Here is a 27,038-nt window from a genome sequence, read left to right as displayed (position 1 = left end):
CCGCACTGCAGACAGCGTTGTGCAGCTCTCCTGTCCCAGAAGCTATCTGCTCAGTAAGAAGCAGGGAACCCTCTGACTGTGCTAGTACAGAAGTGGAATAAAAGGCCAGGCCAGCAGAGCACACACCCAGAAAATGGGACATTTCAGCATCCCAATGTCAAACCGGGACACCTGCATGCAGTATGACATCGGCAGGGTTTACCTCAGGGGATGGACACGCTGCCGAGGCGTTCGCACCTTGCCTTAACGTTACCAGCCTGCTGAACAGCACGAAGGGGAGAAAATACTGCAGCACCTACGTATAAAGCCACCAGAGCCAATGCCACCGCGTTGTTATAGGTCCCCTAATCCGCCCGACTGGTGGCCAAAGGCAGCAGGAGAGCGAAATGGGGGACAGGGGCTGTCCTGCCGTGACCACTGACCTTCAGCAGCAAGGGACCAGCTCCACACGAGGATAAGGAACTGCTCCCTTCTCCTGGGGGCAACCAGGACACATCCCCACCCTTACGAGCAAAGACTCACTCAAGATGTTGGCGAAACACTCATTTTTTCTTACCCCAGGGAGCCAGAGCAAGGGGACCCTCTGGATGGCACAGGAGGTGCTGGCTGTGGGAACCAGGCAGACCATGTTCACCTCTGACAGACCAGCAGCCTCAGGCCCTCCACCAGCCCTGGGTTTGAACTGCTGACCTGAGCGCAGCAGCTCAGGTTTCCAAACTCCCTTTTCCTTCAGCCAAGCGGCACTTCTGGTGTGGCAGGACGGGGTCTCCTCTCCCTGACGCCTCTGCCTCGCCTCCGTACTTAGAGCAAGAATGTAAACAACCACTTCAATGCTCACATCTGCTATTTCAGAGTTTTTAAACCAAACTTAACTATTAAACAGCATCTCTGTCCGAGGGCGATCTGTCTGGAGTGCCGTCTAGACTCGGCTCTCTGGGACTCGCTCCTTGATCTGAACCTCAGGGAACGAACGGGACTCACCGGGGTCTAAACCAGCAGCTTCCAGCAGCCTGCACAGGCATTCTGAATGGGGTCTGTGAAGTCTGTTTAACCAGCATGATGTGTGCAACAGAATCACAAAGAAACAGGCATTTAAAGTGACATCTGTTGGATTAATTAGCTGTGTAATTAGCCTCCCCTCTGTGGAGATAGGCTTTGTTACTGCTGCCTGAAACTTCCCCAGGTGATTTTCTTCGTAACCATCGTTCTCCAAGCACAAGAAAGAGAGGAGTGGGTGGGACAGGACTGTAATGCCTGTTCAGAAAGAGAGGCAGGAATAAAGTCTAGAAGCCATTAGGCAGCTGAAGGGAAATAAATGACAGCAGGTCAGAGGACCCAAACCACCGCATAAACGTGATGAGACCCAAACAGGTCACGTGCATCAATCCTGGCAAATGCTGTAACCGCGGGCAGGCCTGCGCCAGGGGTGAGAGGAAGGGATACAATTCAGATTTCCACATTCTCCCCAGTTTGGTCAGAGCATCCCGGCCTCTGCCTCCTGCACCAGCTCCCTGCTCTCCCCACCCCGTGAGCCCCCGAGCTGACCAGGGGACTCGGAGCTGACTCAAGCAGCCGTGCGAGAAGGCAGTGACTGCATTCCTACCCAAGCTGCTGCAGCCTCTTCTGCTGGGCAGAAAAATTCTGAGCTGATACTTAGGACAAAGAGGAAACCAGAATTCCCAGGATTAACTGCACTCCACTGATGATTTGATGGCCAAATACAGGTACCTCCTTAGAAAACCGCCTCCCTGCTCTAAATGCAGAACGAGAGGGGAGGAAGGAATCAGGGCATTCATTTCTGGTGTCAGGAAAAAAGCCGTGCAACAATGGAGCTGTTCGGCAACCCCAACATAAATCAAACTAGTACCTAAGCAAGTATTTGTACTGCATGTTGATCCCTGCAGCTTTTCCATATTGTGCCACAACATCCAGACTGTTAATTCCTCACAGCTCGTGGCAACGGGAAGGTTCAAAATATGGCAGTGGGAAGGCAGTTTTAGAGAATGATGATCCAGCACTGCGAAAAATTAACTGACTCCGATTCCTGCTTGTTCTCTTTACTCTGCACAGACACGCCGAGTCCCTGCCAGAGCCGCGGGAGCCTGCTGCTCCTGCCCCCCCACCAGCACGCTGCCTTACTGCATCCCAGCAGCAGTGCCTGCAAACTCCTGGAAGGCAGTTGGGGCAGACTGGTATCACTAACCTTTTAAATAAATATTCACCTACCATGTTACGTGCTGTGACCACCCCCCAGGCACTGGTGTCCCCAGCAGCCCCTAGCCCAGCGCAGGCGGCCGCACGCCCCAGCCGTGGCACGGGATGGTTCGCTGGTGCTCTGCCCACAGCTCTGCCGTGCCGGCAGCCGTCGCTGCCAGAGAGGCAAAGTAACCTGGAGACAAGTATCTTCAAACAGCTGCAATAAGGTTTACCGGAGCTTGTCCAACTGTACCCAAAGGCACAACTTTCCGAGAACCTGTTGCACAAGTGTAAGTTCTGCAAGTCAAATTAGGCAGTAAGTTGACTGCGCCCATTACACTGCAAGGCCAGGATTTTTAGGACTGGCAAGTAGGACCAGAAGAACATTATGGTATTAAGTTATGTATCATGCATACATTATTTATTGTAATTTAATGAGTTTCCTAGGAGATAGCAAACATAGAACCTCCCATGCTGCTTCCACAGTAATTCTGGGGGCTTTAATTGTTACAAAGTTTTATTCAGAAATAGCTCAGTTCTCTCAGGAGAGAAGATGACAAAGCCCCTTGTAGCCTGGTTGCACTAGCACAGCCTAACAGAAAATTAGCTGCTCACGCCACGTCGCATGGAACAGGTTGGGGAAAGCACCTTATGGCTTCCTTCCCAGCCTGCAGATCAAGCTGCTGCCAGAGATGGATGTCAATGAACGGCCATCCATTATTTAATGAGCTTGCCATCCAGCAGCCTGCAGCTGCGCTGCTGTTACCTGCCCAGGACTGTTACCCACAGTGCTGAAAGCCTGACCTACCCCAACCAGGAACTGGAATTAAGAGCATTTCCCAGGTCTTGGAGGCACACTGCCCAAAGAGAAACGCGACGGCCCAGATGGAGCCCAGGATCATCGGCGGGGGGGAACTGCTCGAGCGCAGGCTGCAGCGGACACCAGCAAGCAGGGGCTGGCGAGCTCCACGCTGCAGCTCCGCTCACCAGCTTCAGCCTCGTACAAAAGTGTCCCCCCATCTCCTCCACCTGCTCGCTCCAGCACTCCCACACCCAGGCTTGCTCCAGTCTGACCCGCTTGTCTTCAGCTACGGGTATTGGGTGTCTGCAGGAACACTGGGACAAGATCCTGACAAACAGATAAACCTCCTTTCAGCTCTCCTGACTGGAGCTCCCCATCACAGCGTGGAATGTGCAGGCAGGAGAGTAAGTGGACACACACATCTGTGCCAGCCTGTGCTCACAGTGGCCAATCACCCAGAAAAAAAATGCAGGTCTTTCGGATCCAGACCAGCATCTCTGACACACATTCTCCCTTCCCGCTCTCCTCTGCAGAGCAGCAACCTCCCACATCAGCACAGGAGGGACAGCAGGTCCCCAACAACTTACACCACCACAGCAAGGTCTGCTGGAGGTTCTGCCAACCACTCTACATCAGAGCAACGACCACAGCCACCGGTCCTCACCCTCACAAGCGAAATGGGAAAAACTCCAGCTTTGAAATTTAAATATTCACCCACATGTTCCAAAATTATTGGGATTAAAAAAATGAACCATAAACACAGACAAAATTGGCATCACGCACTGGGGAAAGGTCATACAAGATTCACACTGATGCCTCATCGGAACGATGACATCTTGTGAGAGAAGAGCCCAGCCCAGGGCAGCTCTGCGAGAGCTTCCTCACTCCCCGGCGCAGCCTCTCCCCGCCAGCCCACACATCCTGGTGACCCGGAGGGAAACCGAGCCCCAGCAGCCATCTGCAGTTCACAAGTACCTGCTACAGAAGCTGTGAAAAACTGTCAATTTATGCAGATTAGGATAAAAGCTTGTCAAGGTGTTTATCGGTTGTTTGCTTTTTTCCTTGGGCTTTGTTTGTTTGGTTGGTTATTTTAACCCACTCTCACAAATATTTTGAATTCTAAATCCTGTTTGACAGACAGCTTTTAGCTATATGTTTTGGCTAACTCCTAGCTCCGGCTGTGGTGATCACTTGCTCCTGTTCCAGTCCCAGTCTCCCTCATTTGTTATTCAAGTTGCTTTTACAGGGTGGTTTCTTCACTAAGCTGTTGGTTGCACATGGCTCAGTACTTAATGGAAAACTGTTGGAAGAAAAATCTAAGTGACTGAAGTCCATAAATAAAACACACAGCAAGCAGTGCTGTGTATTCTCAACAGTTTCGATTTCAACCCTTTCAAACAGCAGTACAGAGAAAGTGTAAGTTTTGTGATCCTGTACTAACATATTTTATTATTAAATACCTCAAGGAAGGTAAAAACCTACTTTAATGCCAGGATGATGTGATGGAGCAACCTGTCACTCAGAGAAAAGTGCAGTCCCAGGATTCTGAAAGGGTTATACGGATCGTGAGTGTTTTTTTGTATTAAAATACTTGTCAATCCCAACAGGACACGAAAGTAGAACCAGATCGTAGGGGTTCGCTCCTCCTGGAGTTGGCTGTACTGTGGAAAACAGCTTTGCGGAGAAGCAAGGTACTGTCTGAACTCCTCCAAGCCCAGAAGGCAGAGAGCTCACCAGAGGTGCTGCTGGGGCTGGGACGGCCGATCCCCCGCCGGGAGCTGGGCCGAAGCCCTGCTGCCAGGCCCAGGGTCCAGCCCCGAACCCCTCTCAACTGGGAGCCATGGCGCGGGCAGACCAGGGCGTAGTTCACAGAGTTCCTCCAGCTGTGGGCTCAGCAAGGCTCAAAGTTCATTCCACATTTAAGCTCGCTCTAGTCCTCAGAACCGCTTCAAGTTCATACTCATCTTTCATTATGAGTTTATCCAAGACTAAAGGATGGCAGATTTGAATGAAAGGTTTTGAAGACCAGCTTTAAAAACAGCTTTGTGGGAAGGCTTAAATGGGTATTCATTTGTGAAGCTGCCGTTGGAATCTTAAGACCTTGTAGGAAATCAGCTAGAAGTCCCTTATACTCTATAATTTAAACAGGCTTCTGGCACAATTCATGCTACTGATGAGTGTAATTCAGAGCTCTGATGGTGCATCTGTAGTTCAAAAGATAAACTTGCAAAAATAAACCCAAAACACACAGAAGGCACACAGTGAGTAAATCAAAGGTTAATACAGCTCTAAATCCTCTGTAACAAGCACGACAGACTCTTTGTGGGCAACTTTACCCCAAGAACCTTAAAAGGCAGAGATCGAAGGAAGTTTTTGATAAAAATCAAAATCCAAACATGTTTCCTTTTGCCTACGCTAAATCATTTGGGTATTTCAAAGCTGAAACACAGCTGCTACTCGCAGCTCGGGCAGCACCAAGCCGAGCTCTCGCACCCCGCTGGGCCCGGAGGCTGATGCTGGGCCAGCTCCCGGGGCTGCTCCCGAGCCAGCGCTCACCAGCCATGGCCGGGGCAGAGCTTTCTGGCGTCCTGGCGCAACAAGGCAGACTCTACACCAGCAGCTGCCGAAGGATGGACCATGCAGAGAGGCTGCCAAACTCCTGGTATGCTGATTAAAATGCGCTGAGGAGAGAAAAATCAAAAAACTTTCTACTTTAGTCTCTTGTATCTTGGAGCCAAAAGCCAAGAACTCCTTTTATTTGCTTCTCACTGATGCCATTAATTTTCTGGTTTTTTCTTTTTAAAGCTTGAAAACCCAAGATATTTCTTTAAAACTCTTGACCTGACAAAACACTGAGCTTTTATACAGTGAAGTCCTACAGGAAACATCTACTGTCAGCCAAGTGGTGGGATGAGATGACTCTCAGCTCTACCCTACTGCAGAATTATGGCACACTTAACTCACACCAACCCAAAAAGGAACAGTAACCAGATTAATAAACTAGCAATTGCAACTAGCAGTGAAATTTGTGAAAGGAAACAGGGCAGATCTAAACCAATCCTCTTCTAGCATGTCATCAGAGCTTCCAGCCACCAGCTATTTGAGAACTTCCTGAGCTGGAGCTCGTGTCTCCAGGACCATCCAGTGAGCACTGGTGTGCCAGCTCCTCACCCATCTGCCCCGCTCCTTCTTCAGTCCACCCGTGTGTCTGCTCTCTGCAACACCCTGGGGCAATGAGGTTCACAGATAAATGATACACTGTACAGAAAATGGTGTTTTTTCCATTTTAAACCTGTTGCTAATTGTACCAGATGCTCCTTATTTTTTGTGCTAGGAGGAAAAGATGAGCAACTGCTGCCTATTCACCTCCTCTGCTCCACTCTGGATTCAAGCTAACTCCAAAGTCTATTTATTGTCTTCACATAAGTCATTCCAGTCAATCACCCCGACACTTTCACTGGGCTGCTTCTAGTTTTTTTTAATCCTTCCTAAAATGAGCTAAATTGAACACAATATTCAACGATCAGGCAAATCAAGGATTTACACAGTTCCCATGTTTTACCCTTCCCTTTCTGCTTGCCACTGATCACTGAGTTAATGTTTTCAAAGAGATCGGGAATGATTCCACATCTCGCTTGCAGGAAGAACAATTTTAACACTCTTTTGCTTTTTTTTTTTTTTTGCATGACAGGGGGAGTGGGGAAGAGAAGCCTATACATCCACGTTAGGGCTGTCTGCCCTCCATTCCTCTAACACTCTGTGACACCAGATTTCATCTATCATTTCCTGTGAAAGCACTTAGTGTTGTAAAGTTCTTCTGCAACTGTCATCCAGCTTTACATCTAAGTGGTCTACATATTTTTACCTTAGAGCAGATTTTCAAGCTTGCTTTTTGCTCCATTTTTGGATCACTTAGGAACACAGTAAAAACCACGTATCTTTCTAATCTTTTTTCTCCATTGTTAAAGTTAGTTTTTATTTTACTTTTTATTTCTCATCCTTCACCTTGCTATCAATTCACAGACCTCTTCCCACAGTGACAATAAGCACATCTTTGCTTAAGAGCTGCTCACGACGAATCCTGACAAAGACTCTGGGAAACCCACTGCCCATATGAACAACCCCTGCCCTGCCTGGAGGCTGGCCAGCTCCTTCAAATAACTGGCAGTGCCAGTTCCAAAAGTCTGCTTTTCCCCCTTTCTAATCCATATGTCTACTAAGACTCTTCTTAATACACTTTCTATCAATTTGCTGACAATGCTCTGTGGTTCCTGGCACACATCATAGTGCCAGGAGTCTGCCATTTCGTGCGCAGGTTCCTGCAGGACTCTAGCGAAGAGCCCTGGCAACCCCAGCAGCTCTTCCTTCCCTGGTACCTCCGCCTGAGACCACCTCTTGGATTCGTCCCACGTAAAGAGGCACCCTTCAATTCTTCTCTGAAACGTGAGTGAGAAGAATTCACTCCTCCTTCCCGTCCCCACACTACGGCCCTTCTTCTCTCTTCCTTCTTCTACCTCCCCTGGAAATACTTTCCTATTTAATCACATTGGACTTTCTGTGGGCTTTGGCAGGGTTTCCCCCCCACTCCATTTTCAACTTTTTCTCATGGGTAGCGTACATTTAACACAAGTACCTAATGTGGTTTTACGCAAATCCTGTGTGACCTGCACACATCACACCCTTTTAATTTCCTGACAGTAGCTCACCCATTCTCATGTAGTTTTAACTTCAAAGCTAGATACTATTATGGTAAACGCTCTTCTTGTCTGTTTCTATTATGGAAGCTATTGAATTTGAATGCATTATCATTACCATTTAGTAACTACACCTCGTACAATATTCCATGCATCGTCTGGGATTAAAACCTTTTTGGGATTTTCCAACAAGTTTCTTCAAGTTGACACTTTGAGCATCTAGAAGTTTAGTCACTGTGTCACACACTGCCGTGATGCTGCATCCATCCACAGAGTGGTAAAGAACTGTCTCCTACTGCCCCTCCGACACCGCAGGCTGTCGAATTCCCCCGGCGAGTCGCAGCCACCGTCCTGATCCGGCAGCAGGTGATACACAGCCTTGTATATCCTTCTGAACTGTGTGATGTAAGTCACTGCTGGGGATTCTATGGCATTCTCCTGGAGTCGAGTCAATGCCCACTGTCACCCCAGCTCCTCTGTCAGCCCCACAGGTCCTGTACCCTCACACTGCAGCATCCTTGGGGTCAGCTTCCTTCCACCCACCTTCTCAACTGCCTGTTTGATGAGTATCTTCACTGAAGACTAACGGCCCCACCACAGCTCTGATGAACACCACACAGAACACTGGCTTTTGGGTTCAGCCTGTCTGATGTCTTGCACTTGGCTGAAGGGTGCAGCAGGGCTCCCGCACCCCAGCTGGGGGGTGCAGCACAGCCCCTCCGCTCCCACTGCACCCGCCCAACAGCCATGGTGAGACACGCTGCTCTGAAGCGGAGCTGGGAACTCCCACCACCTCCTGCTGGGGCTGCACCTGCCCCCCCCCGCTTTTCCTTTTCGCAGGTCATTTCTTTCCAGGTCAGCACAGATCCACAAAGTTTCATCACCACTAGTATCCTGAGTACTGATATTAAGGAGTTGTTTTCCTGCACGCTCTGCATCTCCTAGTTAACAAAGAACCTCTATGCAGGGCATCATGTAACCCAAACCCTCTCCTCCAGACTCCCTATTCCCTAAAAAAGTTAACTCAGCACTTGGAAAGCCTGAAAAGGAAGACACTGAATGCACTCATTGAATGCACTCATTTGGCAGTCTGGCCAGCAATGTGTTTCTTCAGTAGTTCTTTGTTTAAACTTCTTCTGAGTTGCAGGTTTTGAACTGCAGATTTTCAGGAAGTTGTAGGAAACGTCCAAACTTGGCTCTTGCTCGAGCAGATCAATTCCTTCTGGAAATTCCACCTGTGCAATAGATGCCGGGAACTTGTGCCCGACCTCTTCCAGATGTGGGGAACGCTGCTCTGCTTCAAGTCTGGTCTAGTCTCTGCAGTCATGAGGAGACAAGACTTGGCTTCTGTTTGCACAGCCTCTGCCTCTCTGCTTACCACCACTGGTGTAACCCCACCCCGGTCCCCTGTATTCATCAGGCTGTCCTAGCCAGGAGATGAAGGATCTTCACACCTGTCATCTACCTCAAGCCAGTACGCTCACCTCAAAAATTTAAGCACACGCATTTACAACAGTACCTTTGCTTTCCAGGTAGTTTCTCAGAACATAAAACCCACCAACAACACCAAGGAGGTAAGCAGTCACGGTGAGAGGCACAAGTACCGACCACACTGCCCCAGCAAGTGCAAGATTAACAACAGGACTCCAGTTTAGTCAGAGGATTTTAGGGGGACAGTAGGGATTCAGGGAGAAGACAAGAATAAAGTAAGATTACCAGACCCTTCCAGTTTGACGTCGTAAGCAGGGACCCCACTGCGGCATCCCTACCACCACCCCCCCCCCCCCGCCCCCCCCGGCTGACAGGGGAAGAGGTCTGATCCCAGCTATTGCAACGTGCAGGACGAAGATGGCAGCAGAAGACCAGACCTTCTCCTCTGGCACTGGAAGCATTGCAGGAGAAGACTAAAAGGTTCACCAGACTATGGGCTAACAGTGTCTCCTGATCACATTTTTTGGCAGCAAGTAGCACTAACAGAAGTGGCTCTTGGGCAATGCAAGCAGCCAATAACGTGTGATTTAAGAGAAAAATGGCAAAAAAGCAGAATAAGGAGGATTGTGTGTGATAAGCCTAGTATGCGCTCTCACCCAGCAGCATCTGGAGAGGATTTTCTCCAGCAGGCAGGGAAGAACTCGATTACATCCAGTTAACTGTGCTCTAAACTGATTATGCATGTGCCAGGCTAATGGATTACATTAGCAAGAGGAAAAATAACATCCAATCAATCTCAATTTACTGCAGACCACACCAAGGCCTGAGAGAAGAGAAACCATTCTGTGAACTACCCCCACTCCTGCTGCATCTTTTCAGCTATCAAGAGAGACGTGGCATTACAACCACCCTGCAGACTGGAAGAATTGCACTGCCGCTTGCTCGGTCCGTAGACACGTTTTTCCATGAAGCCAAACAGATTCCAGCTATGCTGGAGCAAGATGCCGTGGGCCCGCTGTCCCCTGCTGCAGGCTTTACCCAGGCACACGTACCACGGAGCTAACACGGGCCGTGCAACAGCCTGCACCACTCGGAAGCGGGTTATTTATTCCCCGCCCGGTGTTTCACTGCTTTCAACCAGAAGCGGCGCAGGGCTGTAACAGCTCTGAGAACTGCCCAGGCCTCTTACGAACCTGAAAACTGACAATTCCTCTTCGCCTGTCTGAGGAAAGCATTTCAGGAATCTTTATTACAAGCATCTACAGCTGCCTCCCAGTCTGACTTTGGTGGGTTTTTTTTCTTCCTTCTCCCCTCACCCCTGAGTGACAGAATTCTAGTGCCGTGATTGCTTCTTCCCCAGTACAAACCACTGCAGATGGTCTAGATAAAGAATTTTTAAACTTTTGCAATGTATATGTAAGAGAACAATATTATGTGTTAAAACTCATAATAGAGCTTTCAAACAACTCTTTTGTACCCCAAACTGAATTCCACAGACAGAGGAATTACTCAGCTGTTTTTATAAAGTCTCACTGGGACTCTCCCGCCCCCAGTTTCCAAGCCGATTTTACTCTCTCGGGTCTTCTGCACATCTGAGAGGAGAGGCATACGCGTAGACCTGACCGTTTTTAGAGCCAGACTGCTGTGCTGGCTCCCAGCTGATGATGGTAACAGCAGTCCTCACAGCAGTCTCGGCCTCAACAGCGAGCTCAGCAGAAACATATTCCTCCTCTGAGCAGCTCCCCACCAACTCCAGGCAGGCCCAACAATCATAGTTCAAAGCAAACCTTCTATGATGCTCCTGGTTGTCTCCTTCCTCTCTGAATTTGCTGGAATTGCTCACTTCTAGGGAAAATCCAGGAGTTTTGAAATCTAATGTGGCTGCACCATGGCATGGGTGGGCTACTGTACAGTTCAACGCCAAGTTTTAAATTCCCATTACATAAAGGAAAATATTCAAAGAAATAATTAAGAAGCACAAAATACAGTCTGTGGTATATATACTTATACATAAAAAAAAATCTCACCACATTTGGGGGAAAGCAGAAAGAAAAGGATGAGGACAGAAAGAATATAAAAAAACCTGAGAGAAATGAGAAGACAATGAGTGGGATAGCACGTGTGAAGGGAAGGTATGCGGCTGCTTAGATTTATGGCAATTCGTACCTGATTGTTCATACTAAAGCCATTATGGGATGATTAGAGAAAAAGGTGAAGCTTTAAGTCCAGTGAAAATCAATAGAAACGTCTGGAGCAATTCTGCTGCACGAGTGAAAGGACTATTTACTGTATCCGGAGCTCCTCTTGGGTTACAGCCCACAGGGTTCAGGCCAGTGAGGGGAGGGGGTTGTGAACGAGAGAAACAAGTCAGGAAAGAGAAGACAGTTATAAAGAAGACACAAAATGAGAAAGAAAAAAAAAAAAGTAAAGAAAACAAGGTGGCAGTCACAGAGCAAATACCGTGGAGGAGAACCCACACTGCCTCCACACACTGCATGGGCGGGTGCCTGCAGACGGACACGGCTCCTCGCCCCGCCTGCTCCCCTCTCCAGCAACGCTCTGCCCACAGCTCCCTGCCCACAGCTCCCCCCTGCCCACAGCCCCCCACGTTCAGGTGTGCAGAGCAACACCGCAGCCAGAGCACTGCCCTCCTCCTCCACCCCCAGCCGCTTCGAGGCCGGGAGGAACAAACACGCTTCTGCCAACAGCCAAAGCCTTCAAGTGCTCAGGAAGAACCTCGCATGGGTTAACAAACCACCTGAGAGAAAAGAGCCAACCAGAGTGGGGCAAATACCACCTCGCACAATGTTCTCAACAGCAACTGCTGGATTTTTGTGCAGAAGGATCATTTATATGCAGTGCTGGAAGACACAGCAGCCCCCGTTAAAGCCCCCTGACGCGAACAGCCAGCACCCCACGGCTCTAACAGCCACAGCCGCGACCAGAATGCAGGTCCAAAAGCTGCACCGTGCCAGCGAGGCTGGGTCCTGCTGGAGACACCCAAGTGGCTTGTCTCCAAGCGATCACCACAATCCACTGTGGTTCAGAATAGATTTTCCTTTGTTCCAGCACTTGGGCAATGAAGCAAAAAGCCAACCCTTACCTTATAGAGCTTCAGGCTGGCCTCATGCCTCGAGTTCACTGTGTGAAGACGCAGCTTCTCTAGACTGTTGGTGTAGTAGTCGCAAGCGTTGCATTTCAGATGTACCGGATTCCCAATAGCCACACACTTCAGCCGCCACTCGTTGGCCTTCCCACCCTCCTTGATATGTGCTACCAGCTGGTATTTCTGCACGTGCTTGTCTGTCTTACAGTGGAGTTGGAAGTTTGCCTTGAGCTGCGTGTTGTAGCGGCACAACTTGCACTGGTACGAGTCCCCCATCACTGCCTTCCACTCGTCCTCAGGGAGGCTGCGTTCCACGTTCATGTGGAGGCCCAGCATGTCCAGATTATCTGTAGTGAACTTGTTGCACACAGCGCACTGGAAGAGCTTCAGTGATGGGTCATTTGTCTGCGTGAAACTCTCACCCAAGTTCATTAGCTCCTCAGACACCAGCTGTCCACCGCCTAACCGCATGTCCAGGGGGATCTCTCCACCCACTGCACGAAGGAAAAAGGGGAGAAAGAGGTCAGAAAAGCTGAATTCTTTACTTGCCAGAAGAGAAGCACAGAGCAGAGCACACGCTGCTCTCCATGCAACTCTTGCACCCACCAAACACACAGCGAAAGCCAAGCACGGCTGCCCCTTCGCTATTCCTCTGTGCTGCTGGTCAGTACCACGTCTAAAGAAAAAACAGCAAATTGCAGCCAGCGTGTAAGGCTGGGAAAGGACCACAGCAGCCCTTGCTACCCACTGCCAAAGGACAAACATCCAACCCTCTGTGCATGAAAGGTGGCAAGCAAAACTCTACAAAGTTTCAGAGGATGAAGAATTCCTTAGTACCGCACTGACAGTCTCCGTGGACGTTTCAAGAACAGTGTAACACTTTATCCTGGTTTTCCTGGCCTACCTGGAGAAGCAAGAAATGTTACCTCATGCAGTATGCAAGCACTATCCCTGCCAAATTAAAAAGAAGTCAACAGCCACAAGACCAAGTGATGGGAGTATTGCAGTTCAGTCACCGCACTGCCGTCGGAAGCAGGCAACTGCAGAATGTGGCAAGTATAAAAAACTATCTGAAAAGTGCCACTCCTGCCCTATGAGATCTCATCTCTTGTTCGAGAGCTCAAAACGGCAGTCTTCTAAAAACAGTGTTGACAGACACTTTGCATGCCCAAGGAAAAGACAACCACTATTAATAATGAGAGTGCAAGAGCACCAAGGAAAGCCAGCAGGACACTTACTGTCTTTAAGTGTCAGATCTACTCCTCAAACCAAGAGCTGAACTCTATCCACGTGCAGTAAATGAATGCACCAAGCTCTTATTTACACCAGAACACTGAAGATGCGGAAGAGACACTTTCCTTTTCTAACATTAACTTTTTATGTGAAAGCACAGAGACCAACCAACCTCTTCCAAGGACCTTTGCTCCACCTCGCTCTCCTTTTCCATTTTTAAGACATTTAGGCTCCTCCTGCAGCTTTTTTGTATTTTACCTTGATCTTACGTCATAACACAGCTTAACAATCTTATTAAAGGAAGTCTCAGGTCAACAGTCACTGAGTCAATCAAAAAGAGAGATTTTATTTCCTTAACTTTCAGTTTCTTACGTTTCAATCCTTTTGCTGAGCAGCAGCCAACACTGGGAGGACACTCAAAGTTCAGGCAGAGCCATACTGACCTTTCTAAAAGCATATAATCACTGTTAGTGCAGACCTCAGCTCTGGGCAGCGTACGTGCCACTGTCTTCCCTGCAGAAATGCAATACCACGATGTTCATTGCAGTCCTGAGCAGGATGAACTACAGCCTATGAGACAACCCGAATGCTGAGTTTGTTAGAGGAACAGCACCTCATTTTCATCAAGCAGACCTCATGCTCACACAAAGAACTGGTTGGAGGGGCAAAGTCCCACCTGCATGCACTGACAGGAACCTGTCTCCTCATCAAAGCAGCTGATGATCTTTTTTCTTGATCCACTCCCTCCCTCCCTGCCACGGCAGAGTGATCCCCTCTATACAGCTACTCCTGAACACCTGCTCGCTAAAGAGGTGGAGAGCAGGGAACCCATCGCTTGCCTTCGGTGGTCCGTATCTCCTTATCGTGGTGATTATTCTAAGCACCCCTTTTAGGATATATCCTTAAATCCTCTCTTTAAACCAGTCTCTGCTGAATACATCATGCAGTAAAAACCCAAAAGCAAACTCTTCTGAATTATTAATATTCTACTCAAATCCAGTTTTGGACTGAAGTGTAAAAATGGGAAAAATCTGCTTCACTTCCAGCAAAGTTCACAGTGTGTGTATATGAGTCTAACGAGCTGAGCTTGTGTCAAGTGCTTATTGACATGGGAAGGGCCTCCCTCCATAATCCTCAGCTTGAGATTTGCAACCATCAAGTGCACAATTCACAAATCACTCTCCAGGCAAGCTCACACACATTCAGGGCCTTGTCATGCACTTTAGGAGGCTTCAGCTAAAATACTCCCAACTTCTCACTGCCAACTGCCCTGGCTTCAGCAAGGAGGGGCTACGAGCTGCCAAAGGGCACGCGCAGACCAAGAAACTCACCACAGACACACCAACTTTACGCACTACAAGCTGTATCACAGACAACTGTCTTACGTCTGTCAGCAACTTGGAGCTATTGAAAACACACTAGAAAAGTTGTGACCTTGACCTCCCAAAGATGCAAGCTGGGACACCACGGGGCGGGGGGGGTGGGTGGAAGATAATTAATTTATAGACACTTGAGTTCCACCATTTTTTTAGTATCTTGTGGTGTTGTTCTCAAATATGACTTTCATGTCCTTCTGGACTAATAATAAACTGCACTATGAATAGCTGAAGGAAAGGAGAACATGCATGAGAGCAACGAACCAGGAACGGAGCGCATCAGCAATAACAGCATCGATGGATGGACAAGGTGAGGAAGGGCAGAGCGCAGCGCCGAGAAATTAGTTTGGAGGAAAGCAGGTGGCAGATTTCTTTTCACACACTTTCTCAAGGTATTGTGAAAAATGCTCAGCAGCAGCACACCAACGTGGAGCGCGCAGCAATTTCAGCGAGCGTCTGGCATGCCTGGTGCAGGGGGTCCGTTCCGCCCCAGCTCTCGTCCCGGAGCGCCGCAGCTCCCACGCGCACAATGCCGGCGGCTGCGCCCGGCCCGGGGCCACGGAAGCACATGGGGGGGAACCTAACAGGACCTGACCACCACACTCCCACAATAAGTCCAATTCTTGGGCTAAATTGTGTGGGGATAGGGTGTGCCCCCCCCAGTGCCAAGCACAGTGCCAACGTGAACATGACGAATGCTCACTGTCAGGAAAAATGCATTTGGTAGCTCATTTTTAAGTGCTTTTGTCATCTGGTGAGAGAAATAATCTTCCCTCTCTAGCCATTCCCCTCCAGTTTAATAATTCCCATCTGGTCAAGACTCGAATCTTGTATCTCAAGCTGGCACCAGAGGAACGGTTTCAGCTCCATTTCCTCAGAGGAACACCATCCCCTGCACCAGATTCATCACGACTCTCAGAACGTGCTTACCTCTGCTCCTCAGGGCAACACAACAGGTAACAAACCCACTCAACATCTGCCTTTGAGAGCACCAGCAGCTGATCGGACCCTCTCACAGAGCCACCCGCCGAACTACTCACATCCCTTACCAAACCACGGAAAAAACTTTTTGGAACACTGGAGCATGTGTGCTTTCCGCAACGAGGAGGAACACGCAATACACGTCAGCAATAACCCGTATCTGCTGCTTTATTAGCTCCCCACTAAAACTCTTAGAGAATGTACCAGAAAAGTAATGTATTTTCCCAGGATGAGAAAAGCTTTTCTGGGGGCATGCAGGAGAGGTCTCCACTGTGCAGCCTCCATCCTTGACCACCACACAAAGGCAACTTGCCACACTGCGGCCGCACTACACGGGGCCGCAGAGACAGAACAGCAGGATCTGGCACGCAGCGCCCAGCCCGCACACGAGGGTTCTGCGGTGACGCAAACACAATCCCTCCCTCGCACGTGGACACGGTGGAAAACCCTTCAGCCTCACCTAGAGATGGAGCCATCGTCGCCATGGGGTTGGTGGGATCGAGCTGGAAGCCGCCCATCATGAACTGTGCGTCCGAGGAAGCGCTGTCCATCTTCAAGTTGGGAAGGTTCATGTTCTGCGCCAGGTAGTACTGGTAGAGCTCAGCCTCAGCGGGGGACGGCAGGCTGCCGAGGCCCAGGTGCCGGTTGTGTTGGATTTGGGACATATTTTGCTGAAGCAGCATCATATTGTGCATATGCTTCTCACTGGTCATGTGAATCCGCAGGTTCCTAGCTACGTTGGTCTCGTAGTCGCACACCTCGCACCGCCACGTGGGTTTGGTTTTTGGTTTGGTGGGGGAGGGGGCCCCACAGGTGCTACCAATGTTGGCGGCCGCAGCCGCCGCGGCTGCTGCCGCCGCCGCCGCCGCCCCGGCGGTGTGGCTGAAGACTTGCTCTCCCCCTCCGTTCTGCAGGTTTTGCATGTTGTTGAGATGCTTGTCGGACTGCATATGAATACTGAGGTTGCCTTTGGTAGTAGTGGAGTAGTTACAGACCTCGCAGCGGAAGGGCTTGTAACCACAGGTGTAGCTCTCACCCCGTGCCAGCCGCGGGTGTGGCTGTCCACTTTTGCAGTAGACGCAAGAGCCCCCCGGCTCGGGATGTTTCTCCTTCATGTGCGCCTCAAGCGTCTGCTGGTACTTGTAGTGCCAATTGCACTTGGGACACTTGAGCGTCTTACACGAGTTGCGAGAATGCATCATAGTCATGTGGCCACCCAGCGACCGCGAGGAGCCCAGGACCGTGTCGCACTTTGGGCACTCCACGCCGCTCCCCGAGGGGCACTCCCCACCCCCAAGTTCACAGAGGGGGCCAGCATGCTGGTGATGGGAGATGTAGCTCCCGTCCTCGCCCTCCGCGCTCTCATTTGGTTCTGGTGCTGTGGCATTGTCTTTATTGGCACTTTCATCGATAAAGTCCAGCCTCCTGCTGCCCTCTGCCACGCTGGCTCCGCCGCCCTCATTGTTAAAGCTTAAGTGATTCCTCCTGTTTGCACCATCAAAGACAAAGGAAGAAGCAGAATTAGAACTAGTAGAAGCTGTGCCCCGCGACAGGGTCTGGAGCACGTTAGGCATTAAGGGAGAGTTAGAAATGCTTTGGTTTGAGAGAGCAAGGTCCTTTTTGCTGCTGCTGCCGCCACCTGCCACAGCCCCAGCGTCTTCCTGGGGCCGGTCCTCCAGTTCATCCTCCAATTCACTTGGAAACAGTCCTTTGCAACCCTCATCATCCTCGTCTTCTTCCTCTTCCTCCTCCTCCTCTTCCTCCTCCTCCTCCTCAACGTCCTCCTCCTCCTCCTCCACCTCCTCGACCGGCTCCGCCTTTTCCGAGAGGCTGTCCTGGTCGCCCCCCTCTGGCTTCTCCCCCTCTGCCACCCCAGGGTCCTTCCCCTCCGAGGATTTGGTGGGGCTGGAAGCCAGCGGGCCCAGGGGGACTGAGGTAATGGGAGTCTTCAGAGCCGAGCTGGTCAGCCCGCCCAGGTTGAGGAGCGTGCCGGGGGCCAGGACGCTTGCTGGCGGCGGCTCCGCTCCGCCAGCTGCCCCGGCCTGGAGGGCCTGCTCGCCTTCCATGCAAATGCCACTGAATTTACCATAAAAACTGTGTCCAGGGCCTATGAGGTTAGCTGCGGAAACGAGAGGGTGCTGAAAGGTTTTGTTTTTTGGTTCCAGAAAGCTGACAAGGGGTTCCTTGTCTTTGCCTATCCCTTGGATGATAGCGGAGATGTTCTTATTGCTAAGAATTTTCCGCTCCTCCTCACTCAGAGTCATTCGGTGGTCGTGCACCGCGTGGGTCACAAACGAGCGGACATACCCAAAGGACAGCTTGCACAAGAAACACATCAGGATGGGCTTCCTCTTCCCGTAGAGCACAAAGCCATCGAATTTGGACAGGTCCACATTGTTGGGAACATCTTTGGATACGCAGGAGCTTTTGGCAGAACCGTCGCTGTTCAGGTAATCCTTGTTGCTTTTGTGTCGCACATCGAAGACGCGGAAGCTGTGCAGGACGGGGCTGATGCCCGCCAGGGCTGAGGTATTCGGGAAGGCCTGGTCTGAGCCCTCAAACCACTTCCCGAAGGATGAGGCTATGTGGAAGGTGTTGATGATCTGTGGGTAGACGGGAGCGGTGGCGGAGGGCTCTCCCTGCTTGGGCAGAGAGTTCGGGAGCAGTGAGGGGAGAGCCCCGCTGCCACAGGCGCCCCCGCTCTGCACCAGCTGGCTGAGGCTCTCCACGATGTAGGCCGAGCCGTCCGGCTGGTAGACGATCTCGCCGGCCAGGTTCTCCACGTCGCTCTCCTCCTCCCCGTCCTCGCTGCTCTCGCTCCCGCTCTCCCCCCGCAGCGGCGGGGGCGGGCGGGCGCCGGCGCAGCGGTGCTCCATGTAGCTCTGCAGGCCGGCGAAGGAGGCGGCGCACTGGCCGCAGCTCACCTCCTTGCCGGCGGGCTCGGCGCCGGGGCCGGCCGCGGCGCTGCTCTCGGGGACGCGCTCGGGGAAAGGGACCCTCAGGCTGTCCAGGGGGCCGCGGCTCTCGGCCGCGGGCTGCTCCATGCTGCCGGCCGTGTCGGGGAGGTGGGCACTGTTGAGATCAGTCCATTGCTGGTGCTGAGGGATGCCGCACCCATTGTCCTTCCCGGGGATGACGGGCGAGTCACAGCCTTCCATGGCAGGGCCGGCACGGAGCGCTCATTGCACCCGGTACGGCTCGGACCTGCAGGCGGGGAGAGAAGGAGAAAGGCTGGTGAGTCAGGGCGGAGAGACGGTTCCCGTAAAGACCCACCACCACCGAGACCCCCCACCCTGCTTGCTGGGACCAAACGGGAGGCTGCGAGAGCTGGTGCCCCAAGACGGGCTTCACGACGGGCGGCCTGGCCTCGGGAAATGCACCACTGGAAACCAGCAATGGGAAGGCAACGGCAGCAGGAACCCAAGAGGCAAATCGAAGGGACCTGGAACGTGGTGAAAACCTCCCCCTTCCCTGAAGTGGGGCAGAAAGATTGTAAGACTTCCACTGCCGCCCTCAAAGCCTTAGGATCTTCAGAAAATAAACAAAAATGTAACAGAAAAGCTTTTGACAGAAACAGAGTTAAGACACTACGATGAAACACTGCTGGAGCTTTAAAACTTCATAAAAACTGTACTCTGCAGCTCCCTAAACCAGATGCTGTTATTCTTGGGCAATTCCCTTCTGTCAGTGGTTCGGGGAGTGCAGGACTGGAGCTGCCACACGTGCACCTCTGTGGCAGAGCATGCGACCCAAAGCAACCAACAGAGATTTCGGAGTAATGGCGTTTGGTAAGCACAGGAGATTTAATTGCTGTGTTCTGGACAGAGTTTAAAGGGAGAGACGTCAGGACAGAAACCAAACAGGAAATTCCAGATCTGACAAGGGTCCATCCTGGGGATCGGGAAGCGGTCAGCCCACCACACTCCAGGAAGCTCCCAGAGACCCTGCAGGACAGAGCCTCCGCGCACAGACGGCTTCCTCCCACCCCAGAGGAATGGCCGGCGCAGGTCCTGGAGGAGGAGGAGGAGGGACACCCTTCCCGCTATTTCTATTCCACCAAACACGACGAGACGCAGAGAACTCCCACTGAGCATGGGCTGCTGAGCGTGGCCGACAGCCCGGGCTCCGGCCACCTCTGCTCCGTCTGCTGCATCCTGCCGAGACGCCTCGTACGCCGTGACCCCACCAGAGCCCCTTCAGTGGGACGCGCCCTTCCAGACCTATGAGATCAGGTGGTGCTGCCGTTGGGAGCTGGAGCACGGTAATGCAGCCCAGAGAGCAGCAGGAGATTGCCAGTTCAGCTGCAACCCTACCAAGAGTCCTGTCTGCAAAGAAGCATTTCTATAGTCTGCTTCCTATAGAGAGCTCCTGCGCAAGCCGCATGGGAGGAAACACCAGCAGAAATTAAAGCGCTATTACCTCATCTGTAAAAGTGATTTTTAACTTGTGGGCCACATATTTCCTCGGGTATACAAAGCATCCGTAGAAAACAAATGAGGAAAAACTGCACAAGCAGAGGCCACCTTCACCACATTTCTACAAGCTGTGAAGCAAGAGACAACAAAAGACTCCTGCTCTAGATCCATCATCATCGATGGCACACAGGAATTTTTCCACAGCATTTTATCTTCTACCAACTAAGCACAAGCGCCACTTTGCTCGTCAGACTATTCCAAAACTGAATACACGCCTGGGGAGAGTTTTTGCTGATACTCAGTATAAGGGTTTGGGGGGCAGGAGAGGTTTTGATTTAACAATATGCTGTTATTCTTAAACTGACTCAGTGGGCTTTACTCTAAATAATACATTTAAAGTTATACAAATTCTTTTAAGTCTTTCTTTAAACCTCTCTCATTTACTACAGCCTCCTCAAAGCTGCCCTTACCTGAGCACCCTCCAAGCAGTTGCTGCTTCAGTGCGCGAGATGCTCCATGCGGTGCCGGAGCTCTGGCTGGACTGGGCAGCTACTGAGGACCCCGCACCCCCGTCTCACAGACTCGGGCACCCACCAGCTGACACTGCGCGGGTCTAAGGACTCTCCCTGAAAAGCCTCCAGTCACATCAGCAGCCTGCTGCCGCCCTTGGTCTCCTCCAACAGAGACTATTAGAGTTTTGGAAACCTACGCTTCTATCTAAACGCTAAATATTAAAATCATGGTTGAAAGTGTTTCCAGTCTGGCTCGATCCGAGGCCGTGGCACACGGAAGACCCTTGCAGTGCCAGTTAGAGCCAAGAGCCCTCTCCCCCGCGCGTCCCCCGCTGTGCCAGCGCCTGGGCACTCGCTGCTGCACACACACAACTGGCACTTCAACAACTGGGGAAAGAGAAGAAAAAGTATGAAGAGAACTGAAAATCTGCCGGGGAAGACAGGCAGGTGACGTGCCACAGCAGCACTGAAGGAATTAGCGGAATTGGTTCAAGCAAAAGAAAACGGAGCAACATTCAATGTTATTTTTTTTCCCTGGCTTCATTATCTACCAATTTATTCTCTTGTACTAGATGAAGCCATCCATACTTTTTCTGATTTGCCTTCATGTGTTCCTGTTTTCCCTTTATACAGTTTCCTACGTAACTATGTGTATATAATGACGGATGAAGGCACTTATACGCATGTCAGATGCACGTACATTTACACGCCTTCACTTTTTTCCGAGCCCCTCTTCACCCACCACAATGGACATTTATAATTTCCGTGATATTATAGATTAACATTAATAACCGTGTGTTAGAATAGATGTGATCCCCCCAGGTGAGAAGAGGATTTATCTCCCCTGTTCTCCAAATACTGCAGCTCCTTTTGGGGGGGTCACTCCTGCACTCTCTTTGCGAATACAACCCCTAAATGCTTTTGCCTCGTAGTTATTTCACAGCTTCTGATGCCCTTTCCCCTGCCATGGCGAGGCTCCTGCTGTGAAGGAAAGCAGCAGCTCTCCCCACGAGCACAGGACACACTCCGGCAGTCCAAGGGAGCAGGGGGATGTGCCTCTGCCTGTCCTCACCCCTGCGCCAGCAGCTCCCCTGCACCCAAACACTCCGGGGCCGCGGGAAGCAGAAGTGGAACAGGACGAACGCAAGTCAAAGCTCTCACACCACTGACCACCAGGTTGGGGTCCCGGGCATGCCTGCTTGAGGGCATCTGGGCAGGGGTTTGCCCTATTTTACTCCTACCTGTGGAGGGAGAAAGTAACATTTCCCAAAGCAAGTGTGGCGAGGCTGCCTACGGAGGGACGTGGAGGCAGAGTGGTGCGATGATCCAGAGCATTCACACACAATGTAACCCCACAGCATCTCCAGCCCCCACCTCCCCTGGATTCTGTGCCATACACAGCTGTCTTTGCGGTTGCACTGGGAATGAATAGTGATTTGATCTGCAATAAAAATAACCTGGTGCACTGAGTGGAATAAGAAAGAAGAGTACCATAATCCTGTTGCCAAAAGGCTCAGTTTTAATCAGCCGGGTTTGCTTACCTTAGCTAAAACAACACTTCAACACTGCAGTGTAGCAGCTCTTACGTGCACCAGCTCTCTCCCACTGAACATTTGTCCTTAGCTACGTGTTTTCTTTAAACTGATCCCAGATCCTTCTGTGTTGAGGCTGCATATTCACCTTCCCACGACATGACATACTCTCTCCCTCTCACTGCTACCTTTTGCATTGACAACTGCAATCCAAATTAAACCAGAACAAATTCGTATCGGGTGAAAAAAATGAGTAAAATAAAAAACTCCATAAGCCTCGTACTTCTGCCAAGAAAAGTTTTGGGAATATCTATGCAGACTCCAGAATCCAATGTGGAACAACAGCACCCCACAAATGCTCTGAGACAAAAAGCATTCAGCTTGCCAGCGCAGCTCTCCAGGAAACACGCCTAGAGGAGATACAACGCGAATCCCAGCATCTTCATTACCAAGAACTCTTGACTGGCAGGAAGATGCCTGACTGACAGTTGGGCCAAAAGGGTTAGCAGGGCTGATGGGGCGGGAGGGTTAACAGCCTGATTGTAAAATCAATGTAATAAATGCTTGGTAAGTTACAGGAACATGCGGGAAGAGGAGGCCGCGATTGATAAAGGACTGCGGCTTTGATGCTGCACTGGGGACTTGTTTATTGACAAGAAAGCCAATCTCTTCTCCCGACCAGGCCAGGCCAGGCAAACCTGCAAGCGCTTACCAATTAATTGGTGGGCTTTTCTGCCTTGGGTGGCTTTAACAGCTCTCCCCCCACTCACTCCAAGTTAACCAGCTCAGGAGGTGCTACTCCAAAGGAATCTTCTCTCCTCTCCCTTTCCTTGACATGGAGGAGCCCTTCTAGGGCAGGTGGAAAAACCCACAAGCCAAAACATGGCCAGCCAGAGCCACTGGGCACAGGCCAAGCACCTACGCAAACAGAAGCTTCTCTTGCCTGTTCGGTTCATCACCAGAGCTATTCCCGAAGAGCGATGCTGAGGGAGGAAGAGGCATAGAAATATTGTTTCTATTCACACAGGAATGGTAGATATCATCCCTTTAAACTGAAAAGAGCAATTTCCTCATTAAAGCAAACCAGGCTCTAGGCAGGAGCACAATGTAGTTACTAGTCCGCTATTACAGGCCCTGCCTCTTCCTCCATCCCCTGAGTGACCCGCGTGGGACAAGGAGAGCTTATGAGGACAGGCCGACCCCCGCGCGCTCCACACCTCCCGTCCTCTCCTACCCCCCGCCCTCTCCGCTCTGTTTATCAGCCAGTCAATAAGAAAAGGTAGTTCTTACTTAAGGAGGCAGAAGTCAACTCGTCAGGTCGATCAGCACTCTGTCTGTAAACATGGTTTCCCGTAAAATCAATGAACTCCAGTTACAGAGAGAACGGCCTGAGCGCTGGAGACTCCCTGCGCTCCCACCGCCCCAAGCCTCGGGGAAGGGCTCTCCCCAGTCTCTTCCCCGGCCTCACGTCCCACCTCTGCGTGTCCCCGCGGCTCCTGCTGCTCCCACGGCCCTGCTCCGTGCCCCCGCGCCTTCCCTGCAGTGTCACGGCACCTCGCAGCCCCTCCAAGCAGATTTGGGGTCTGGCTGGAGGAACGCAGACAGGGACCCCCCCGCCGGGGCAGGAGGGGCAGACACGGCCGGCCAGGGCTGAGCTGTGCCTGGACGGCATGGCGCATCGTATGCCCCTCGCTCTCATCGAGAGCTTCCACTAACCACGGCTGGCGGTTCACGGCCATGCTCTGTCCAGAGCACCGGTGGAGTCCATCCCCACGCCTCCCCCCGTCACCTCCTTCCAGGCCCCATCCTCAGAGGGACAGACGTGCCATCCTACAGCGACGCTTCTGCCGCCTTCTGCCGCCAAGGAGCGGCTGGTGCTAAAGCAACACCCTCCGCTCCCCGGGCAAGCTGGGGGCTCCGGGGCAGCCCCCGGCCCCCGGCACCAGGCTGCTTCCTCCCCCCGGGGACGCGCGGCGGCAGCAGGGACGGCAGCGGCAGGGAGGAGGGGGTTCCTGCTGTTGCCCAGGCTTCCCGAGAATTAAATATGAACAGCCGTGCTGTGTAATTTTAAATTGTTAATTAGCACAGGGTTAATTAGGCGGCCCTTTCACAAGAGGCTGTTTGGCAGTAAACCAAGACTGGAAGCAATGAGGAAGGAGGAAAACAAAAGGAGAAAGAGACAGTGAGAAACTGTTCCCTCAGCTAATGACCCACATGGCACCACGAAAAAAAGGGTGCTGAGGACGGGGAAAAGATACAAGCAGATGCATTCCATCCATGGCCATTACCCTAGAAGATACTCAGCGAGGCTCCCCCCGGCCTGTTCCCAGCGTGGCACGCGGGGCAGCGCTCAGCCCCGAGAGGAGCAGGGTCTGCTCCCCCAGAGCACCCCCGGCACGCGGTGCAGGCTCCCACGCCAGCCACCCCTTCACTTTTGCCGTGGCTCCACAAAGGACCCGGCTTCCGCGAATGCTCAGTCAGCAGCCGAACCGGAGCGGTTCCTGTCGGAGAAAACTGCGCAACGACCTCTCAGCTTTGTCAACATGCACCTACCTGTTGTGCCAACGGGTGCTCTATAAATCAGCACCATAAACGCCAGCTGAGCGCCCGCCCGCCGCTGGCTCCAGCACAGGTGCTGCCGCTTCGCAGGGGAGGCAGGAAGGGACAGAGGCAGGAGGACACAGCACAAGGACTAAGGTGGGCTCCCTCAGACGCTCAGCTCGGCCTTTGCAGCATCCTCAGAAGGATGGGGCCTGGCAAATGCTCATGTTCTGGCCAGCCAAGAAGCCCCTGTCCCAAGGACGGCACTCGATGACGCTTGGTCCAGCCAAAAAACTAGGGACGGATGAATCAGAGGTGACCGAGCAGCCGAGTAAACTTCATGATCCCCAGGCCCAGGTAGGTCCAAAGCTCCCGAGAGCAAGAAGTCCGGGAGGGGGGAAGCGAGGCAATTACCGCGTCCGTCTGGAGCGGTGACACAACGAACCCGAAGCATCAAAGCTTTCTGTGTCGCTTCCCCGCACCTGGCGTACAAGCACTCTTGTAACACTTAGAAAATTGCTTATGGAAAGACACGATAAAAATCATTACCTAGGATCAAGAATTCAAAAATTAAGGAAGAACAGAATGTATGTTGCCAAAGCAACTTTAATTTTGCTCCTTTATGCATATGCATTATGATACTGTCTTTAATTACATGATCACACACTGCCTTAGTAAGCAGGATGGTCACATAAGAGGGTAAAATAAGGTTGCATGAGCATGTTGTCACTTTATGAGATTTATACAGCAGCTGTTATCACACAAATATGTGGAAAGTCACTTCCTAGAATAGAAAGATCTTTTTAAATTTCCTAAGCAACAAGGGCTGGATATTCAAGCTTGGTAGCAATACAGAGATAGCTTCAACTCCCAGTTTCATAAAATGCTTTTTATCTTCTAACTTAAACAGAAGATACAGGTTCCAGCTCTCTCCCATTCATTAAGGTGCCAGAAAGTACTAAGAATACCTGCCAGCCTAAGGGAAGTGTTGAGGATTCTACAACAGGATTTGAAATATTAGGATAAAATGGTACTTACGAGCCAAAATCTAAGCATAATAGTGAGTGCAGATGCATGGCTTGAAGAATGAGTTCTAGTTGGGGGTTTCCATCAACATTTTACGATGTCAGTGCCTTGGGATTCCTCTTATGCAATTCCTATCAAAAAAACCCCAAACCTAAAAATACTGATATTTATTTGCCAAGTTCAACATTTTAGAAGAAGAAATTATAAACTAATTTTCCTCTTTCACATAGCAAGTCACATCTTGCACCTTCCCAAGCAAACCCAAGTTGTGTTTTGGCACACACCTGATCGCAATAGAGTTGCCTCACCAACAAATGTGGTTTGCTGAGTATTCATAATGAGATACCAGTCTTGCCAAATCCTGAACAAGCTCCACATCTAGCCTTCTTCTTCTTCTGCAGTTAGTTGGCTTTACCAACCAAAAACCTAAACTCAGTTTTGACTTCCAGAGTTTCTCTGCAGACACCACCCAATGCCAGACTGTTGTTTCTGTTCGGACACATGGCCATGTCCAATGCGATTGCACTTGGAGTGGCATTGGCAAGCCAGACCTTGGCCAGACCAGGCTGCTGGTGGAAGAAGGATCCAACCGACATTGACCCCTGGGTTCCAACACCTCTTGAAAAGAGTCTTGGGGCTGCAAGTCCTTGTGCAAAACAGAAGTTTGCTATCCTGGCAAAGCTAAGGATTCATAGAGTCATAGAATCATTTAGGTCAGAAACACCCTTAAGATCATTGAGTCCAACCATTAACCCAGCACTGCAGGGTCCACCACTAAATCATGTCCCTAAGTGCCACGTCTATATGTCTTTTAAATACCTCCAGGGATGGGGACTCCACCCCTTCCCTGTTCCAATGCTCCACAACCCTTCTGTTGAATTCATGTGCCTCTGTGAGCACTGTGCGTTTTCCTTTGAGGGATTCTAGCCAATGGGTCTTGAAGGGCACGAGGTCCCAGAAGAGGATGAGGTAGCACACAGTGGTCTACAGAAAGGAAAGATCCATCAGGCACCTCAAAAGGACAGGACGGTCTTCTCCCAGCAGGAAGCCAGCCACATGGAGGGCTTGCCTTTGGCAGCCGACTGTGCTCCAGAACTGGCACGCTGACAACACAAACAAGCGCTGCACTGCGCACGCTCATTAGCAGGACAGAAAATGCAAGCACGCTCTTACACACAGGCTCACATGCATAG

The 27,038-nt window shown here is 51.1% G+C and overlaps 1 protein-coding gene across 4 annotated transcripts in view; it reads right to left on the bottom strand.

Moving 5' to 3' along the window:
- ZFHX3 (zinc finger homeobox 3) overlaps positions 1-27,038 on the bottom strand; it is a 671,516-nt gene that overhangs the window by 94,053 nt on the left and 550,425 nt on the right. For all 4 annotated transcript variants that reach the window (XM_074881669.1, XM_074881671.1, XM_074881670.1 and 1 more), the window contains 2 exons: positions 16,280-19,023; positions 12,227-12,723 (listed from right to left, as the gene is read on the bottom strand). In XM_074881669.1, the coding sequence (XP_074737770.1) occupies positions 12,227-12,723; positions 16,280-18,977 (3,195 nt within the window). In that variant the 5' untranslated portion in view covers positions 18,978-19,023. The remainder of the gene's footprint in view (positions 1-12,226; positions 12,724-16,279; positions 19,024-27,038) is intronic.

This window comes from Strix uralensis, chromosome 12 (assembly GCF_047716275.1).
Source record: "Strix uralensis isolate ZFMK-TIS-50842 chromosome 12, bStrUra1, whole genome shotgun sequence".
Taxonomy (NCBI): Eukaryota; Metazoa; Chordata; class Aves; order Strigiformes; family Strigidae; genus Strix; species Strix uralensis.
The sequence above is the reverse complement of the archived record's forward strand: the minus strand, read 5'-3'. Positions and strand labels throughout refer to the sequence as shown.